This window comes from Lissotriton vulgaris, chromosome 1_2, assembly GCF_964263255.1.
Source record: "Lissotriton vulgaris chromosome 1_2, aLisVul1.2, whole genome shotgun sequence".
NCBI lineage: Eukaryota > Metazoa > Chordata > Amphibia > Caudata > Salamandridae > Lissotriton > Lissotriton vulgaris.
This window is the reverse complement of record NC_141686.1, coordinates 358,203,805-358,224,033: the sequence shown is the minus strand read 5'-3', so window position 1 is coordinate 358,224,033 and position 20,229 is coordinate 358,203,805. Positions and strand designations below refer to the sequence as shown.

The window sequence follows — 20,229 nt, the reverse complement described above, 5'->3', positions numbered from 1 at the left end:
TTTCACAGTTGAGGACTGGACTGTCCTTGAGATGGCAGGTGAGATGGGCTTTGGTGATTATTGCTAAGCCGCCTCCTGATCCTTGAGGTCTGTCTAGATGTTTAATTGTTTAGCCCGGAGGGAGGGCTTGGACTATGTCTGGGTCGGATGCTGAATTGATCCATGTTTCGGTGAGAAACAGCACTTCTATGTCGTTGTTCAGTATTAGGAGGTTTATTTCGGTGCTGTGCTTGGGGAGGGATCTGCAGTTGAGCAGAGCCATTTTGATTGTCCTAGCTTCAGGGGATGAGTGCGGGGTGAGTTTGTATGAACAATGGCTGCATTTGTTATGATGCTCATCCCGAGAGATTGAGTGAAGACAGGGGTCCAGGGCACGCGTTGCCAGTTTCCAAAGAGTGTCTGAGGTGTAGCTAATGGGTAATGAGGTGAGAGGAACAGGGGGGCTGGGCCCTGGCTCGTACTGGCGCGGACGGGCGCAGACGGGGTTACCTTTGGCGCGCCTTCGGCGCACTGGCGGCGCGCCCGCAGCGCGTGTCCACTGCACGTCCGGCCGAGGCACATCCTTTTGGGGGAAGTGGAAGGGGCGTGGCCTCATGGTGGTGGGCGTGGCCTCACTTCACTCGCTGATGGTGGCAAATTGTTGACAGGCCCACGGCAGCGTTAAGATCGGCTGCGCGGTGTGTGTGAGCAGCTCTAAGGAGGGGGGAGTGCTCAAGGAAATGTGCAACAACAGGTATTAAAAACTAATTTTTAAGTTTTCAGTGCTTTAAAAAACGGCGATCGTTCCTCCCGGCTCCCGCCTCAGGAGTTGTCTGTATCAGGCCCATAGGAATGAATAGGAATTACCGATTCGGTAAATACCGAATGCTACCGATTCGGTAAATTTTACAGAACCATTAGCTGCATACCATTTACCGATTCTAAAATAACGAATTGGTAAAATTCGGTCTTTTAAAATCGGTAAATAGTATTTACCTACATCTGGCCCCAAATGTTGAATTATATTTTAGGAGCTAAAAATGTGATTTAAGTGTGACTGGAATGTGAGTCTTCGAATGTTATAGGTGTAATGTGCTGTTTAGTGGTACCAATACGTGAACCAACTTTATAGCTATAGATCTGGGATTTAATCCCAATCACCGAATGGTGTAAATGAACCAAAGGGAGGGATCAATGTATTTTCGGGTTTCCAATCTCAGCTCAAGTGAGATAGTTAAGAGGTCCCAGGTTCCAACCGTCCTCCTTTATAAATGTGTTTATGCACATTCTGCACAGATCTGTGTTACCTTTGTATCAAACATACCAATCCCAATAAATTCTGTTGCAGGTGGCCCTTTCTAGGGTGCTTTCCCTTTTGTTTGCTTTTGTCCCTCCCCGTTTTCCGCTGATCTATGTACGAGCCTAAGGACTTTGATCGCTTTTATCACTGCCATTCAGTGCCAAAGTGATGTGCTTGTCATATACATACTGGTGATTAGTGTATACATGATTGGCTAAGTTAGCTGTGAGTACCTTGTCTAGAGGTAAGACATATACCTAGGGCACCTCCTGCGTGGGGCAGCAGAACTGGTTGTGCCACCCACAGAGGTAGTTCTTTAAATGTGCCACAGCTTTGCCATGACGGCGCCTGTGTGTGCAGGTTCCTGTCACTAGGCTTGGCATTTAAGAAGACACTTGCCAAGGTTCTGCATGTCTTTTGTCATATCTGAGTACTCCCTGGGGACAGGGCGGGGTGTCAGGAAGAGGTAGGGCATGTGCATGTGTACGCTACATGCACTGGTTGTGAATGGCACCGAGTGGTGTGTTTGTTACAGTAGGGCCTGCTCCTCCTATTGGATTGGCTTGAGGGATCTGTGGAAAGGCTATTGAGCTGGATTTCCTGCATGCAGAAGAGTGTCAGTATAGTGTTTGGTATCGATGAGTTCATAATGGCGAACCTGCTCCGTTGGTGCGAGTGAATTTGACATTATGATGTTGGAAATACCACTTTGGGGAAGTGGGAATGTTTGTACTCATGGCTCTTTATGCCTATCCACCTGTCTCCAATTCACAGCTGGCTGCTGGGGCAATGGCTACATCTGTGCAATTTCTGATAAGACTGCTATAAACTAGGGACTCAGGGTATACTGTAGACCTCTCACTATGAGGGGCCTTCCTGTGTTGGTTAAGAGGGGGTGGAATTGGCACCTGCATTCCAAGTGGCAGGGTTGTGGCCCCTCTAAAGATACTGTTGAAGCCTGCCAGTTTAGGGTGTCAGACATGGCAACATTTAGAGAGGGCCTGTGCATTTCAAAGGTGGCCTCATCTTCATAGGTCATTGTGGGTATAACCACTGGGGATGTGCTTTTAGGAGTTAAAGACGCTTTGGGGATTGGTAACATACTACTCTGGTTCGACGCTGGGACATTAACAAGAAGAACTATTGGGGCGGGGGGCTGCAACTGGATTATCTGCAAACTTGTGGTGGCCTGGGGCTTGTTGTGCTTTAGGAAGGGGACTATCACTTGGTGGATTTTGCCTGGATGTTGCTTGCCTGCAGCTAATTGCCAACTGTTGTGGCCCGGGTCTCCAAGCACTCTCCAAGGGCTGGTTGACTGGCCTCCAGTCAACGAGTTCCCATGTTTGTTATTCAGTTACTCTTCGTGGGATTTTATCTACACATTTTGTACAAGGTCGTCTAGAATGTATAACTTGATAAACTGTTTTCTTTGCTCGTTTTGCAACAGCACCTAATATTTAGCCATAACATGGTGGCATCTCCAGCACAATAGTTTTATCCTATAAATGGTGTTCCGTCCCCTTGGATGCAGAGAGGAGAATTCCGGCAGATAGGACTGTTCTAGAATTACAGTAGTGCCTGACATGCAACCCTGCGTAAACTAAGTTTACACTCATCATGCAGACCACCTTACTGCTTGCACCAGGTATGGGGGCTTAGGCCAATCCCAGAGATCGCAAATATATCCCTATGCTCACCAAATAAGGGTACAACTAGACAGATATATAATTTGTAATGGGTGGGATGTCTGTCCTATACAGTCTGGTAGTAATTCAAATTACTTTAGTTTTTTTTGTTTTACATTTTTTTATTTGGTTTTTACATTTCCACACATTGAGTATACCAACAACAGAAATTATTTAATCTTGGAATTACATTGATCTTTGTCTAATAGTCATCGAGAAATCACATCAAAAAATCACTTGTACATGTTTTAACATTGCAGACACAGCATGATAGTCGTCTCAAGGGTTATCTCATGACCGACCTCTGATGAGGTGAAAGGACGTGTATGAGCCCTCGGCTGTGCAGGTCAGTTTTTGAGTCAGAGATCTTCGTGTGCTCCTTCTGTGTTCCCTTATGGTGCGTTTTCGCTCGGTATTGGATTTGCATGTTTCCATTGAGATTTCATCGGATTCTGGATCTTTAGTGTGGGGAAAAAACCATAAGCCATGGGGGTGAACTGGGGGGATCGGGTGCGGAGTTACTGGTGGAAGGTGATTGGTTGTGGTTACTGTCCATGGTACTATGTCAGCCACCTGGGGGGGGACCGTGTAGAGCATGTTGTATGTGTTCTATGGGGGTCTGTGACCGTCACACAGTATTGCCCGTATTATGTGTCGATGTCTGGTCATGTATTATCGCCTACCTGCCTCTGAGGAGATACTTGTGTAGTCTGCGCAGGGGATGGTGTCAATGAGGATGGTTACGTTGTTTCGTGAATAAATCGGTGCATCAGTTGTGCTCATCCTAGGGAAATGGGGTGTTTATGTATTCCCCTCACTTCCTCCTCCCGTAGCACCTCCTCCTCTGCTGCGCCCCATTTCTTCATGGCCCCTATCCAGGCAGCCTCAGGGGGCCCTTACGCCTGCGGGACATGCAGAGGGCACTGGCTTCCCATGAGGAGAGGGTCAGATTGTTTGTTGTCTCCTGAAGTGTGTGGTGTAAACGGTCCCAGTAGTGGTTAATAATTGGGCAATTCCAGAACATATAGTCTGGCATCGAGGGGTGAGGTATGCCCTATGAAGTATATTGAATTGGATGTTCCTGAAGCATGCATTTCTGGAGACTTTCTTGGGGTACTCTAGGGCTTTTTCCAATTCTTTATGACCTATTTTATCCTCCCATGTATGTCATAATGTGTTCAGTGGGCGGAGGGTCAGTTCCCGAACAGCTTTGTATAGCCAGGTCACTAAGTGTCTGCCCACCCCCATATGAAGTATGGCATGTATTACTGGGTGTGTACGGGGTTCTCCCGCATGTGGATCCCAAAATGGGCGGCTATTATCTATTAGCTGCCGATGCAGAAGGAACTGCCTTGGGGGAAGGTCATATAGTTCTGTCAAGCGGCGTATGTCATTAGCTGTCCATCTTCAAACAGGGATTCCATTTCTGTGATAGAGGAATCGGTCCATACTTGTGGGGCACGGGTAGTATAATTTTGTCTGATCGGCGGAATCCTACCAACGGGAATAAAGGTGAGTACGCAGGTTTCCCTTTGGACATGCAAAAGGTTTGGTCTGCGTATCTGCTGTTTGTGGAGTGACAATGGGGGGTGTGACTGAGCCGTCCCGGGAAGCGTGGGCGTCACTTATTTCTTCTTTGGAGGTGAATGGGTGAGGGGCTTTTTCCGCATCTGAGTTGTCTTCTTTCGATCTCCCTGCTGCTGCTGCTTGCAGTGCTCTCCTACATTCTGCTATTATTTGTTCCAGGTCAGGGGAGCGCTGGGTGAGGAAATACGTGTGTGAGCTCAGCTGTGTAAGGGTGACTTTCCTGTGTTGACGTTTGTGGCTGCTCACGGGTCTGTGGTTGCTGCGAGCGTCAGATCCTGAGAGCCATTGTTCCACCCAGTCACTGGCTTCCGCTGGGTCAGTGAAGAAATGAGCAGCTCCATCATGCAGGATTTTCAAGCGGGCCGGGAAGAGGAGAGTGCATTGTACGTTTCTTTGCCATAAAATACGCTTGATTGCCAAGAAGGCTGTTGAACGGCGCGAGAGTAGTCTGGGAATAGCATTACGTGTTTATCCTCCACTTGAAGTGGTCCCTTCTGTCTGGCCGCTCTGCGGATAGTGTCTCTGTCTTGATAGTGAAGCAATTTCAGGAGGAAGGGCCGGGGTGGCGAGCCTGGTGGTGGTTTAAGGGCCGGCACTCAATGTACCCTATCTTTGGAAAAATATGGAGGCAGATCCGCCGTCCAGGTGAATGTCTTCATCCATGTTTCCATGTGTCTAACAGGATTAGCCCCTTATGCTCCCTCTGGCAGGTTTAAAATGCCGATATTGCTCCTTCGAGAGCGGCCTTCCATATCGTCCGTTTTGCTTTCTAGGGACCGTACCTTTAGTTGCAGCTCTTGTATGGCGACTTGATGGGTTCCCTGTCGATGGTGAGTGCAGTACAGGCGGCCACGTCCTCAACTACTGGTCACTTCCGTGGCCTTAGTACTATTGACTGTTTGCTTAAACGCACAGCACTCCTGTGGTCACCTTATTACAATGTTTGTCTCTCTGGGGCCCTCCGAAGTATGCCTCGAGGCCTGGCACCGGACGGGAGGAGGGGCCAACGACTGTGGCGGGCCGTAGTATAGCCTCTGCTAATATCTGGTTGGTCGGCGGCAGACTTTGGCAGCAGGTTCGTAGCTCGCTTGATGGGCGGCCGCGAGCGCTGGGTGATGAAGCTGTGCTGCTAACAATTGCCCTCTTGTGGGCTTGCGGCTCTGAAGTTAATGGCCGCCCGCCTGGCCGTCCACCCCAGCCCCAGAGGGATCGGTGAGATGGGGCCCTGGCGGGAAAGGGATGCAGATCGGTGCAGCGATGGGCACCAGGTCCAGACAGCCGTGTGTGGTTCCCTCAGGATGGCGCGAGCCACCTCCCTGCCAATACTTCCACGCCTAGGCCTCTTCCCCCTGCACTCCGATTCCTGGTGCCGAGTTGGGGGGACCACAGCTCCGAGACGCAGGCAGACGACGATCAGGGTGATCCGCGGTGTGGGGCTGTGCAGGTATAGTGGCTGACGTGTGGAGCCTCAGTGTCGATGATCGTCCCCCTAGCGCGGTGGGTGATGAATTGCCTCTCGTTGCGTACTGTGTATCAGAACCTGACCTTCTGTCCAAAGTGTCAGGACAAGGCAATCCAAAATCCACGGGAGCGAAGATGTCGTCTTTTCACTCCAATAGGGCACAGCGACACCAGACCACAGAGACTAACTGGGGATTCCACTACCCGCAAGGAGTGGAGAGACAAGGAAGGACCACCTGGGCGATCTTTCAGGAGAGGTGGGTCTAGGAAGAGCAATCCTGCAGAGGGACGAGAGAATTGAAAGAAAGGTAATTAAACAAAGGCATACATTTGTGCAGCATAAATGTTATCTCACTTAGTATGCAAACCCAGACTTACCATCATCTGGCGAAGAAGAGCTTTGAATACCAATGCCTATACATCTTAGACAATGTGGTTCATAGTCCGTACTGCTTGTATGAGGGCAATGTTTACGAAGAGTAAATTGCCTTGAGCATGTGCAAAGGTTCGTAACAGAATGGAAGTAAAAAGTGCTCTTCCAAGATTTTTCAAGAAAAAGGGGGTCGCAGAATAGCTGGGCAGGGTGTAATTAGGGATTAATAATGATGATGAAGCATGACACCAAGGGCCCTTTTGGTGTGTGAGGGGTATTTTAACAAATACTGTGTATGCCTGTTATACTCTGGCTCACAGGAAACCTTCTGGGGGTGGACCTTATTGATATTTATACCATCAACTGGAGGAGGGTGCGCCCACCTGAGTGCTTTTAGCACTACCTCTTCACTCCTCCTTTTGATTCTTTGTAATTAGGGATTGTCTTGCCAAAAATATTTATAGAAATCCACTTCGGCCCAAAAGGACTTGCTGTAATCCAATATGAATAAAGCATCCAACTTCCCAGAGATTTTGGATGTTAAAAAAAATAAGAATTTTTCAAACCTTCAAGAGTAGCAAGAAATACTTTATATGAGGATGACTTAATCCTTTACAAAAACATGAAAGTCCTCATAATATCCCACACTGGTATTATGCTTGGTTCAACAAAATAAATAAAAATAAATGCATGCAAACAATAAATAAAGAAAGTACCTGAGCCTCAGGAGTGTTTCCAAAACACTCTGCATTAAGTGAAGAAATTTGCGAATGAAGAAAACAATTTGCGAAAGAAGAAAACAATTCCCAAAGTGAGGAGAACAATTCCTAAAAAAAAAAAAAAGGAGCACAACGCGTCTAGTGTCAGCACGAAGGAGAAAGGGAAAGGCAACACTCGCCTTGCGTCCGAGGCGGCTGGAGGCGGAGTTTGGAAAGCAGCGTCGCGTTCAAGAAAACAATCGCGTCATGCCGAACGTGAGCAGGCAACAGAACGCGATCAGAAAGGGAAAAATAATTAGCGTTTCACGAAGGTAGCAAATCCAAAAGGGAAGTGTTGAGGAAGCGCTGGGAAGCCAGAACTCGAGCCAAGGAGGGAACAAATATGAAGCAGGTCCAGAACAGTAGTTTCCAGCAGCGAAGTCTCCCGTCTTCACTCGATCACTCGAACTGGGAAGGGGCGTGGTCCCATGCAGAAAGAGAAGCCAAGCAATCAATGTTGTAAGCTGACTGCCTACATGCAGGAATGGGTCAGCTGATCGCCACTAGGCAGTCTGGGAAGGCATACAAGGTAAGGATTCTTCACAAGGCATTCTGGGATTATTAGTTCTTTGCTCTACCAGGGAAGAAAAGGGTGCAAGAGGCTCGATGACTGACACTGTGAACTCCAGCGCCGAGTGGGAAGGGCGATCGCTGCTGCGCAGAGCTGGTCGCAGGCAAGTTGGACTCCTTACCGTGGGGGGCCAATGACCGCCACCGGCCGGGTCTCAGGTACGGGGCCCAGGTACGGGGCCTTCTCTTGCTGCGGGGTCTCTCAAGGCCGCTCGGGTCCGGCATTGCGGTCTCACCTTTGGGTCCCAGTTATTGCAACGGTGGCCCAGTATGTCTGCCTTCACTGGACGGGACAGCAGTGGGCGGCCCCCAGGCTGTTGCAGTGGGCGGCCGGTGCCTCGACACCACAGCTTCAGGTCGTTTGGCACTTGGCGGGGGACGCCATCTTGACCCCGCTGCTGGATCATAGGGGTGGTCACTTACTCGGTGTGGGATGCCGCTCCGCCTCTCATTTGGGGGTGTGGATAGGGGCTGAGGGGTATTGTCCAGGTGGGCATCTGGGCTAGCGAGTTTGCGGAGGATTTCGGCATCGATGGGCACAGATAGCGCAGGCAGAGCTCTAAGGAGGCACGTCCGCCATCTTAGTGTGCCAGGCCACGCCCCCCTTCAAAATGCCTCAAATTACTTTGTTTAGGTGCATCTGCCTAATGATTGCAGCACATTTGCTTCATATTAGACCACAATAATTATAATAAATGTATTGTAAACTTTCTTCAAGTCTTTCTTATGTTTACTATGGGCATGCATGAGGACGTAAGTGAGTAACAAAAGGGGAGGGTCCGTATCCACAGTGCCCTTGGGGATAGATGGTCGTGTTTGAGGTTGCCGAAATCACCTGTTACTCCGGGAAGATTAGGAGTTCAGGTGAGGCACTGTGAGCTCGCAGGATTGTGCCAACAGGTACTGACATTGTAGAGAGGCTCAGTCCCTAAACTCTGACATCCTGTCATCCTATCATCCTAACACACAGTTCTGCTTTACCAGCGCAATCAGTGCAACAGCTTCAACCATTATAACATTACTGTGTGGTTATATGATTATATTATTCTACTCATATCTAACACTACCTATCCTATTGAGAGCTTAGTGGGAGAACCCTTTGCCAGATACCTTGGGATAGCCTAAACTCCTATACCTGACTGTCATGTATCACAAAGCCAGCCTGTGTAGAATGGTTAGCATCCATCTTTTTGGCAATCAGTCTTTCAGTGTGTGTTAAATTATAAGAGACACTTGTCATTAAGTGTAACATAGAATGCATATGATACAATATTTTTCAAAGAATATCTGTGATTTGACAATGCAGTCATGCCATTGTCCACAACAGCCAATGCATTTTTCAAATTAATCCTGTCAATTTGTCTTAAGCGTTCAGCAGGGTCCTGCTGAGAAGTTTTCCGCAGTTCATTGTAAGTGGCGTATATGAATCTACATGACCTAGGACTCAAGAAGAAATCTTGTAAATCCATGTCATCAGAAAGGAAATATTAGATGTTCCTTAACTGTAGATAATGTGGAATGTTGTAACCATTGCTGTGTTGAAGCAGGTGTGGGTTATCAAAAAATAGAACAGCGAGGCTTGGCAATCAGGAACAGTTTAACTTGATTAAACAATAATGTCCTGGAATTGCAGCCACATCTACAGCTTTTTCTTGAATTCACTTGGCATTCGGTACATGGCATGCTTTATTCTGTATTCCCGGTGCAATAAAGGGAAGCTTGTCCCCCTTTGGGCAGGAAATTCTGGTCCAGTGGGTCATAAATATTGTATTTAGATAATTTATCCCACTCCTATAGAAGGGACCATAAATACCAACTGGATGTCACATTCTGAGGTGGTCCAGGTGTGTTGTGTGTGCTTCCTGCTATGCACTGTTTGGACATTATCTGATGAGTGCAACTGACCGGCTGCTCTGGCATCGTCCTTGGACGGAGTGCATGCTCTCAGCTGTGAATTTATTTGTGTTTGAGTGTGTGCATCGGACTTGTTTCTTTAGGTACTAGATCCTGGGACCACATGTGATTTTTCTGTTGCAATCTTCCTGGTGTGTTTGAGGCTTGTTCCATGTCTGGTGTTTCCATCACGGTAAGAGCCAGGGATGAACAGAGGTCACCTGTGTTGTGTTTCTTGATAAAGGGTCACTCTGCCCAATTATACTTCTTAATCAATAGGCCTTCCAGAATGTTCCTTTGTTCGATGAAATCAGTTGAGGTGTGGATATCCAGTGTAACATAATTCACTGAATGGCCTATTTAATGCTTCAGCACACCTTACATTTTTTTGTGTTTACAAGCGCTTCATCAGCAGGGTGCCGACAGAAACTAGAGTGCTGCAAGGCGGCACCGGGATACAGCATGACACTTCCTGCAAAAACCAAGGAACCAATAGTACAAATTAGCAAAAAAATATTCACCGGGGGAAAGCAGAATATAATACTGATTTATTGACTCTCGCACATTAGACTGAGCTTGGTTGGGACAGACTTTTAATCACAGCTGCTGGTTCAGAATCACAAAACAATAATCACTTCAGATGAAGGAGCCATTTAATTAGATGAGGTGGAAAGGTGGAAACTGAAAGACAAATTATGCCACCGTAGCATTATATGTAAAACACAACAAGGTGTGTGTGCGTGTGTGTGTCTGTCTGTCTGTCTCGTGGGTTTTTACAGAAAACATTTACGTGCCCTCCGGCTGCTGACATAGGACCCGGGTGTGGCTGGTTGATCTGCATAGGTCTGGGAAGGGGTGGGGTGTGAACTGCGGGCAGGAATGTGCAGCAGGGGCAGACAGACACCATCTAATGCAGAGGATTTTCAGTCCAGGCTGAAGGCCTGTCTGCATGGCTTGCACTCGCGCCACTGTCCATCCACAGACTCCCTGACCCTCCTTCAGACTTTTCTGGCTGTTCAGATCAAGGCATTACTTGTCTTTCATGACTGCTTCGAAATCCTCTGCAAGTAAGATGTCCTGGAAGTCCTGCTGCTGGTGCTGCTGCTGTTTTTATGTAGCTATCGATCCTGGTGACTGCTCTATGGAACAGCACGGGAGGGAGGCCAGATTGCAGAGCGACCGGTTCTCCAGAAACCGCGAGCCCGGGGGTCCAGAGATGTTGTAGTTCTGTGTTGGAGCAAAAGGAGGCAGCCATCACCTTTGCGTTCCCCGCATGTCCTACACATGAGGGACGAGCACCATGATTGCTGGTTGCAGGACAACAACCTCCTTGCTGATTGGCCAAAATAGCTTCAGAGGTGGGGAGATTAACAAGGTTGGTTGCAGGAGAGCTCTTGCCCATTGTTTTCAACAACCTTTATTGAAAACGGTAGCTTTCTAATTAGGCTTTTATGTCCAACTTGGAAGCGTTTTAGTGAAGAAAAATTCTTATGTCCTTAATAGAAAGAATTATGGAGTTGTCCACGCCCATCGCCTCCGAAAGAACCCACAATTTTGAGTGGTTTAGACAGCCGAAGGCCGCGGATAAGTCTGCATAAGCCATATAAAACTGGCCTTTTTTTGCACAAACATATTTTGCTGCAAGTAAGGGTTAATTTTGTCCGTGGTCGATCGTACCCATCCCCTTTCTAAAACCGTATTGTGTCTCAGCTACAACATTATTAACAAATGCCCACTCCTCTAGTCTATTTTGGAGCAATCTCTCCATTAGTTTGGCAGCATTATCCAGCAGGGAGATTGGGCGGTAATTTACCGGATTCGAGGGATGCCCCTTCTTATATATGGGAGATAATCACGGATTGTTTCCAAGCTACCGGGGTCCCACTTTGGAAACTGTATTAAAAACCTGGGTCAAGAGTGGAACCCAAACATTTTTATGTACAAAGAAAATATCCCCATCTGACCCTGCTGCCTTTAGGGCAGGCGATTGAGAGAGTGCAAGCTCAATTTCCTCTAATGAGAATTCTATCTCCAGATGGGCAGTCATCAAGTCCTAAGGTTTTTTTGTAGCGCTATCCATCTCTACATTAAAAATGCTCTGGAAGTGAGACACCCGGGTGGATTGATCTATATGAATATCAAGAGAGGGGCCGCCCTGATCCTGCCGAAAAGGAGCATTTACCACCCTCCAAAATGCCTTGCTATCTTTACTCCTCGAAGCCTCACACAAATGTACCCATGCTTCATCCTGTAACTTCTTTTGGCTCACCGCCCTAGCTGTCTCATAGTCAGCTCGTAGCTTCCTAATCAAATCTTTGTTTCTGGGACTTGTTTTAAGAGCAGTGCGAAGATCTTTGGAGGCCTTTGAGCTATTTGTCTCAAACCCCCTTATCGTCGATGGAGTGTTTCTTGTAGCTGGATGTAAAAGATTAGAACTTATAGATGTTAGAATTTTACTAAATGCTATTACTACTTGATGACTATCAGTGTTGGTGTCTTAGCAGGATTCAGTGTCCGGTAACAGCTCCTTTAAATCCTTTGGGAGGAAGGAAATAGGGTTAATTTTCTCCCATTTAAGAGTAGATCCACTCTTCCTACTCCGAATCAGTTTTGGGGCAAATATAGAGCTGTACTTAGCAGAAAGAGGCCAAACAAAACAAAAAAAGCATGATCACTGAACTCTGTCAACGCGGCTATGGAGGACTTAATTCATCTCTTAAAATTAGTCTGAATGATTGTAAAATCAGATGTCAAGGTAACTCCAGTAAGTTGAAAAGTGGGGAGGGGTTGACCAGTCATGGGGTGATACAGGTTTATTACAACTAGGTCCCAAGTTAATGAAAAACAGTTTGAAATGTTTGCGAAGTTATGATGCATAAAATGGACTAGCAACAAATCATTAGTGTCAGTTACCCCACAAATACATTGGTCTGAATTGGGGCTACAGTACACATGAAAATCCAGAGCTCAAATAAAAAAAATTGAACATGATTGGTATGTTAACAGAGTTTCCAATATTCCTGCCAACTCATCTGTCACCTGTGTACAATTCTTAAAATTATCTTTATAAAAATGAATGCATAACAAATCAATTTTCCCAGAACCTTCAGCCACGATGACATGAAAATGGGGCGAGTTATTGATAAAGGTCAACTTACCTAGGGTGATCGTGTTTGCTGCAATTCTGAGTAAGCCTCCTTTAGATCTGCCTGCTGCTGATGGAACTGCTGGCGTAACAAAAGAGCTGTAGCCGTTTATAGATAGACTGCTCTGTCCAATTTTCCTGAAAGCAGATAATATCAGAATTCGTAAACACTTTATACCAATTTTGATTATCCTTTTTGTTTTCATAGCCCGCTATATTCCTAGAGAGAAACTTTATATCACTTGGAGACTCCTGCGACCGAATTGCTGTTGGTACTTGTGAGAAGGATGATGTAGGGTCAATTGGTAAGGATGTAATACTGCTTAGTGGATCTAAAATAACCAACTGAACCCTCTCCACGGGTACCAAACCAGAAACCATTTGAAAATCGTTATAAAGAACAGACTGAGGAGGCAAATAATTTAGTGGAAAGTTCAGTCATTCACATGCCTCCATATCGTCCAACAATGGGTACCTATTTGATAGAGCAAGGGCATCAAAAGCCACCTGCGCAGGCTTATGACCAGTTCTCACTAAAGAAAGGACCTGAGTGAGTACGGTGGAAATACATACTGGTGCAGACCTTTAAAAAACGCCAAACGAGACTGCATAAATCTGAGAATGGAGTGAAGGGGCAACCGGTAAACTCCTTAATGGGTCTCGCACTAGCCATTCATTATCAAAGGTTAAAATAACCAGTCATTATCGGTTGTTTTTTACATCAGACCCAATTCACTGCGTTCTTCTGGCCATTATCAAATGATTTTGGATGAGATGACCTTGATTAGAGTTTTGAGTCATCCAGTGTTGAGCCTTGGCCATCAGCTGAAGTGAAGATTTTCTAAGATTAGGACGTAATAAAGGCACGTTGACTAAAATTTGAACATAGTGACAAGCTGCAGGAGAGAAGTTCATGTATTGTTGATTTGGTCTGCTATTGGCCTGAGTAGACGGGAGATTTACCATAACCTGTGGTCTTGATAAGTCGTGTGATTGCCCCTTACGCATAAAATCTGATATGGTCACCTGCGGTGGGCAACACCTAGGGACCAAATCTACATGGTCTGGACCTATAGGATCCCTGCTGGGGGCCAACTGATTTTCAACACAAGGATGACCAATGGAAGTAGAGGGTGATTTAGCTAACTCACGACCAAGGATCATGTTTTCACAATTAAAACGCAAATTATGACTTTCACAATTATAGTTTTTTAAGAGTTTTACAGACATCAGAGGGGATGACCTTAAGTGCAATCTATAGAATCTAAACAGGCATAGATTGGTTGCAAAAGTTGTTTAAAGTTATCAAGAAGAGCACACCAATATGAGGGAAATGTAGTCTCTGAATGTTGCTGGCCATTCATACATGTGGAACTCGCTGGCATAGCGGCCTTTCTGATCTTGTTGGCTGGTCACATGGAGGGCAGTATCGCATAACCTCTTTTTCATTTACCATTTACAGAGGTAGCATCAGTCGGTTTCCCACTAAATGTAGAGGCAGGCTGGGGATGTTCGGGGGTTGGTACAGAGACTGCCGAAAATTCTGGAAGCAAAACCCCATATAGTTTCTTTACACCGCCTTTAGTTGGAGAAACAACTTGATTAGATGACTGCCCTATCCCTGACTCCAACGAAATTCTCTTTTCTGAAAGTATGATTTATCGATGTTGCCTTGGCCAGAAAGGTATCTAAAGAGGTAACAGTTACCGCCTCTGTTGCTCCCAGCTTTTTCTTGCCCAAGGTGGGCCTGTAATGGGGGAGTGTAGAAGTTAGAGGGGGGGGGCCCAGCCCAGCCTCCGACGGGCATGGAGAGTCCGCCCTTGGCCCGAGCGAGGCCCATGCATTGGTACCACACTGCTGCCTATAAGCATCTCTGGGTGCCGGAAGAGTGATGCTTTGTGCAGTGGAGCCTGGGGGCTGTAGTTCGTGCCCTGGCTCTGCTCCGATGCGGCCCCCACAGCGGGACCTAACTGCTGCCTTTAAGCGGCTCCGGGTTGCGGTAAGAGTGATGCATCGTGTGGTGGAGCCTTGAGGCTGTAGTCACTGCCATGGCTCTGCTCCGATGCGTCCCCCACTGCTGGACCTCACTGCTGCCTTTAAGTGCCTCCGCACACAGGAAGAGTGACGCAGAGTGTGGTGGAGCCTCTGACCTGTAGTCAGTGTCCCTGCTCTGATGCATCCCCAGGGAATCTCTAATAGAGTGCTCTACCTTGCACTCACTTCAATTGTCCAACTTAAGCATAATTGGAGACTTGAATCTTTTCTTCATCTTGATCTAGTCAGCAAGATAGAAATCCAGGACTTTACTAATGACCTGGCCCCTTTCCAATTAGCTCAGTTAGTAAAACATTCAGCTATGAGGCCGGCCATCTTCTGGACCCTTTTTTTTCCAACCTGGCCACCCTTCAAACTGCTCCCCCTGTTCCAGTGACCTGATCAAACCATTATATGGTGCCTATGACCATTGATACACCTAGCTTTGAAAACAACATTACCGGTAACCCCACAATGAGAAAGCAGTAGCATAAACTGGACCCTTTTGCCTCTTCAAGGTTTATCGAAAGGAGTGTGCCTCTATTAGACTCCAATAGAGAACGGGCAGAGACTTCCACCAAAGCATGGAAATATTCTCTATTGTGAACAACCTGATTAAACCCACCTCCACTCCTGGATTAGCAGAAGCTTCTAACAGCCACTGCAGCAAGCTTGGTCAATGATCTTTATCTTTACTTTAACAGGGGTGCGAAAACAGTCAAACCTGTCTCTCTTGATACAGTGACGTACCCCTCGCAATGGGCTCCCTTGGACCAATTGGCTCTACTTGACGCAGATTCTATTTCTACCTTAATGCATCAAGTGAAATCTGGATCTCTGGATGATCCATTTAAACCTGAATATATTTAAAAATTTCAAGAGAGCGTCACACCCATATTTCTAAAATTAGCCAAACTTGCTGAGCACTGAAGAAGTATCAATATCATAGAAACACGTCAAGGTTATCCGTCTTCTAAAAAAGCCTTCGCTAAATGCCACTCAGCCAGAAAACTATTAACTCATTCCTCTTCCGTCGTTTCTGTCCAAGGATGAAGAGAAACATGTAAACAATCTCCTAACCAAAATATTAGAACAATATAAAATGTTAGATTGTTCCCAAAATGGATTTAGAACATACAACACCGAAAGCAAAATTGCTCTTTTAACAGTTACTGAATCCCTTTGCAGTACTGCAGATGCCGGCAAATCCTAGGCTCTGATACTCATAGATTTAAGTGTGGCCTTCAACCCTGTCTCACATGCAATAATATTAACTCGCCTCACTGACCTGGGGGTACAGGGCAAAGGTCTGGCCTGGTTTACCTTCTTTTTAACGGAGTGGTCTTCTAAAGTTATACCCCCCTTTCGTCTCATCACAAAGAGGACTGGCTCCTGGCATCCCTCGGGGCTCGGAGCTCAGTCCTACCCTTTTTATTATTCACATCAGACCTCTGGTGGAGGTAGTGAAATATTTTGGAATATGGCCAAATGGATGCACGACAACTGTTTAAACTGAACTAAAAAAACAGAGATCCAAGGAGTACCCAGCCTAGCTGCCTGGATGCAATTTTACATGCCCTCCAGAACACTACGCTCCACCAATCTATACCTGGCCCACATCCCTCGTCACAGCAGAGCCAGAACGGGAGGTTTCTCCTTCCATGTCTTAGCTCCGACCCGATGGAATTCTTTGCCTCCTAACCTTAGAAAGCTTTTCCGGAAACAGTGGAGGACACAGCTCTTCTCCATCTGGACTGACAATTTTGCCTCTCTGCCACTGTGTTTCTTAGGATTCTTTTATGTCCCTTGATGATATTGTCTGACAGGTGGACCCTCACCTTCCCCTCAGGCCAGGCTGCCTTCAGGTGTTGTGCTTTCAAAGGCTCGGCTCCCCTCTTGTAAAGGGTCAAAGTGGTAACACCCTTGCAGCAAGTGCCTTTATCAGCCGCAGTATTAATATATAGTGCACACCAATTCCCAGCCCAGTAAAGGCCTGAAACAGACCCAAAATGGAGCATGTACCTGCATGTTATATACTTCCTAGAGCGTTACCTTTATTATATACTTCCTGGAGCGTTACCTTTATTATATACTCCTTTATTATATACTTGCTGGAGCGTTACCTTTGTTATATACTCCTTTATTATATACTTCCTGGAGTGTTACATTTATTATATACTCCCTGGAGCATTACCTTTATTATATACTTCTTGGAGTATTACCTTTATTATATACTTGCTGGAGCGTTACCATTATTATTTTCTTCCTGGAGCGTTACCTTTAATATATACTTCCTAGAGCGTTACTTTTATTATATACTTCCTGGAGCGTTACATTTATTATGTACTTCCTGGAGCGTTACCTTTATTATATACTTCCTAGAGCGTTACCTGTATTATATACTTTCTGGAGCGTTATATTTATTATATACTTCATGAAGAGTTTGCTTTGTAATGTAGCCTTGAAAGTGTTACTGCTGTTATACAATTCCTAAAACTGAAGTGACAGCAACACATCCTGAACCATCTCTTCTTACACAATCCCTTCTTGTTTAACCCCTTCGCCGCGGGGTTAATTCCCCCACGGCGCTGGGGGAGGGAGGGTGCACGCAGCGCCACGGTGCTTGTGTCGAGCTCGGCTTGTCACGCTGCACGGTGGTGCTGTGCTCATTACGAATTAAGCTCGTCATGGCCACACTCGTTTCCGTGGAACGCTAAGCACAGCAGGGGAATTATCCCCAAGTGTGAGCGCCCCGCGGGTCATGACAAGCTCAGCTCGTCATGAGCACAGCGCAACCGTGCCTCATGACAAGCTGATGTCGTCATGAGCACGGGAGGGGTTAAATGAAATCTTAGCCATGTGCGTCTTCGTAAAGCTGTACCTCTAGCAAGTGGGCACTCCATGTGTGCTCTTTCTGTACTAAGTTACTGTGTAAACACCGAAAAATCACCTCCTTTTCTGAATTAAGTAAAATGTGACATGTTCTATAGAACATTTAGTTAAATATCTGTGTATGGTGAAATATCTCTTGGTAACTTTCGTTAATGGTAATGACCAGATGTCTTTTACAACTAGTTAAGTATTGTGTATTCACATGCTCTTACATTTCCATTTAGTGATTTTAAATCTCTTTACATCCAATAGGAAACCAGCCTTGAATGCATAAATGATCGTGAATAATGACAGTAATCGTGAAAATCTGAAAAAAAGTGGCTAGAAAAAAAAAGCTCCAATATTTAGGAAAAGATCTGCATAGAGACTGAGGAACCTGAACATAAACTGATAGATCCTGGAAGAGGCAGTCAAGAGCAATTCAGTGGATGTAAGAGTCTGAGCTGTGCACCTCCACGCAACAGGACTAAGAAATGACCTCTAGAAAATTAAGGCAACAACACTAACAAACCACTTCCTGTATAAACAGGCCTCCACAACCAGCTTTGATCATGTGTTCGGTATGAGGTAGACACAACATTTCTCTGCTTCCTGTAATGATGGCAGACCACCATTCAGCGTGCTAGGTGTATTGTAAACTGTTTCTGGCCAAACCACAGGAACAAGAGAAAAGCACAAGGGAGAGGAGCCAGACAACTGAAGGGTACAGGAAAGAGAGGGTCTCTGATCTACAACAGACTGTCCCAATTTGCTTTGACCCGAAGAAGACTGATCTTCACTCATGAACATGCGAAGCCATTCCACAATATAAAAACATAACCACCTACAAAGAAGCTTTACTTGCCACAATTATAATATATGTAGTTGGTGAGTCTTGTATTTCATTGTGAAATCTGATATTAACCATCCGAAATACCACAGACATACAGGGAATATGAGAATAACACAAGTGCTTTATACACCATGTTAGCTCCTCGGGAAATGCAGTCATGGGATGCAGACAAATATAAACACGACCCAGAGACACTAACCAAGAAAGAAAAATCATACACAAGCAGCAAGTGCTTTAGTTTGTGATCACTACTAAAGAGCCATCAGCAAACACACGCAGGAAAAGCAACGTGCAATTGCAATGAATGTGTGAAGAACTTTAGTCAGTTAGCACTCCTAAAAGATCATCAGCGAATACACATGGGGGAAAAACCGTACCATTGCACTGAGTGTGTGAAAAGCTTCCGTCAGTTATCACAACTCCAAGTTCATCAGCGAACACACACAGGGGAAAAACCGTACCATTGCAGTGAATGTGGAAAGGCATTCAGTCAGTTATCAATTCTTCAAAGACATCAGCGAACACACACAGGAGAAAAACCATACCATTGCAGTGAGTGTGTGAAGAGCTTCAGTCAGTTATCACAACTCCAAGTTCATCAGCGAACACACACAGGGGAAAAACCATACCATTGCAATGAATGTGTGAAGAGCTTCAGTCAGTTATCACACCTGAAAAAACATCAGCAAACACACACTGGGGAAAAACCGCACCATTGCACTGAATGTGTGAAGAGCTTCAGTTATTTATCACAACTACAAGTTCATCAGCGAACACACACTGGGAAAGAAAAACCATACCATTGCAATGGTCACTTATCAATTCTTCAAAGACATCAGCAAACACACACAGGAGAAAAACCATACCATTGTAGTGAATGTGTGAAGAGCTACAGTCAGTTATCACACCTGAAAAGACATCAGCAAACACACACTGGGGAAAAATCGTACCATTGCACTGAATGTGTGAAGAGCTTCAGTTATTTATCACAACTCCAAGTTCATCAGCGAACACACACTGGGGTACGCCGCAGATGATCTCGGAGACTTCGGAATGGAACAAGGGGAGGCGGACGCTCTGGGTTCTGCCAGAGAGGAAGCAGGTGGTCCATTCCAGAGCCTTGTCTTGGATCCCTGCGGTGTGGAGGCGTGCGCGTAGTGTGCAGTGGCAGACGGTGTCGAAGGCAGCGGAGAGGTCTCCCCATTGCAGTTTCCCCATTGTCTAGCAGGGTCCTGATGTCGTCGGTGGCGGCGATGAGGGCGGTCTCGGTGCTGTGGTTGCTGTGGAACCCTGACTGGGAAGGGTCCAGGATTCTGTTCTCTTCAAGGTATCGGGTTAGCTGTCGGTTAACGATTTTCTCGATTACCTTGGCCGGTAAGGGGAGTAGAGAGATGGGTCGGAAGTTCTTGAGGTCTCTTGGTTCTTCCTTGGGTTTTTTGAGTAGGGCGTTGATCTCGGCGTGTTTCCAGCTCTCTGGGATAGTCACGGTCTCAAGGGAGAGATTGATGATGTTGCGTAGGTGGGGTGCGATGGAGCTGCTTGCTTTGTTGAAGACGTTGTGCGGGAATGGGTCTGACGGAGAGCCGGAGTGGATTGTGCTCATGGTCTTGATGGTGTCATCGACGCTCACGCTGGTCCAGGCTAGCAAGGGGACGTGGTCCATGGTGTGCAGAGGGTCTGTTGTGTTGCTGTTTGTTGGGGCTGTCTCGGTGTTGAAGCT

The 20,229-nt window shown here is 46.3% G+C and overlaps 1 protein-coding gene across 2 annotated transcripts in view; it reads left to right on the top strand.

Moving 5' to 3' along the window:
- The window catches only part of LOC147736834 (uncharacterized), a 140,514-nt gene extending 120,966 nt beyond the window's left edge, over positions 1 to 19,548 (top strand). Inside the window, exon 7 of one of the 2 annotated variants that reach the window (XM_086953519.1) lies at positions 19,021 to 19,548. In XM_086953519.1, coding sequence (XP_086809645.1) covers positions 19,021 to 19,546 — 526 coding nt within the window. In that variant the 3' untranslated portion in view covers positions 19,547 to 19,548. Of the gene's footprint in view, positions 1 to 17,929 lie in introns of both variants that reach the window. The other variant, XM_086953520.1, reaches the window with a different exon arrangement.
- Positions 19,549 to 20,229: the final 681 nt, after the last annotated feature.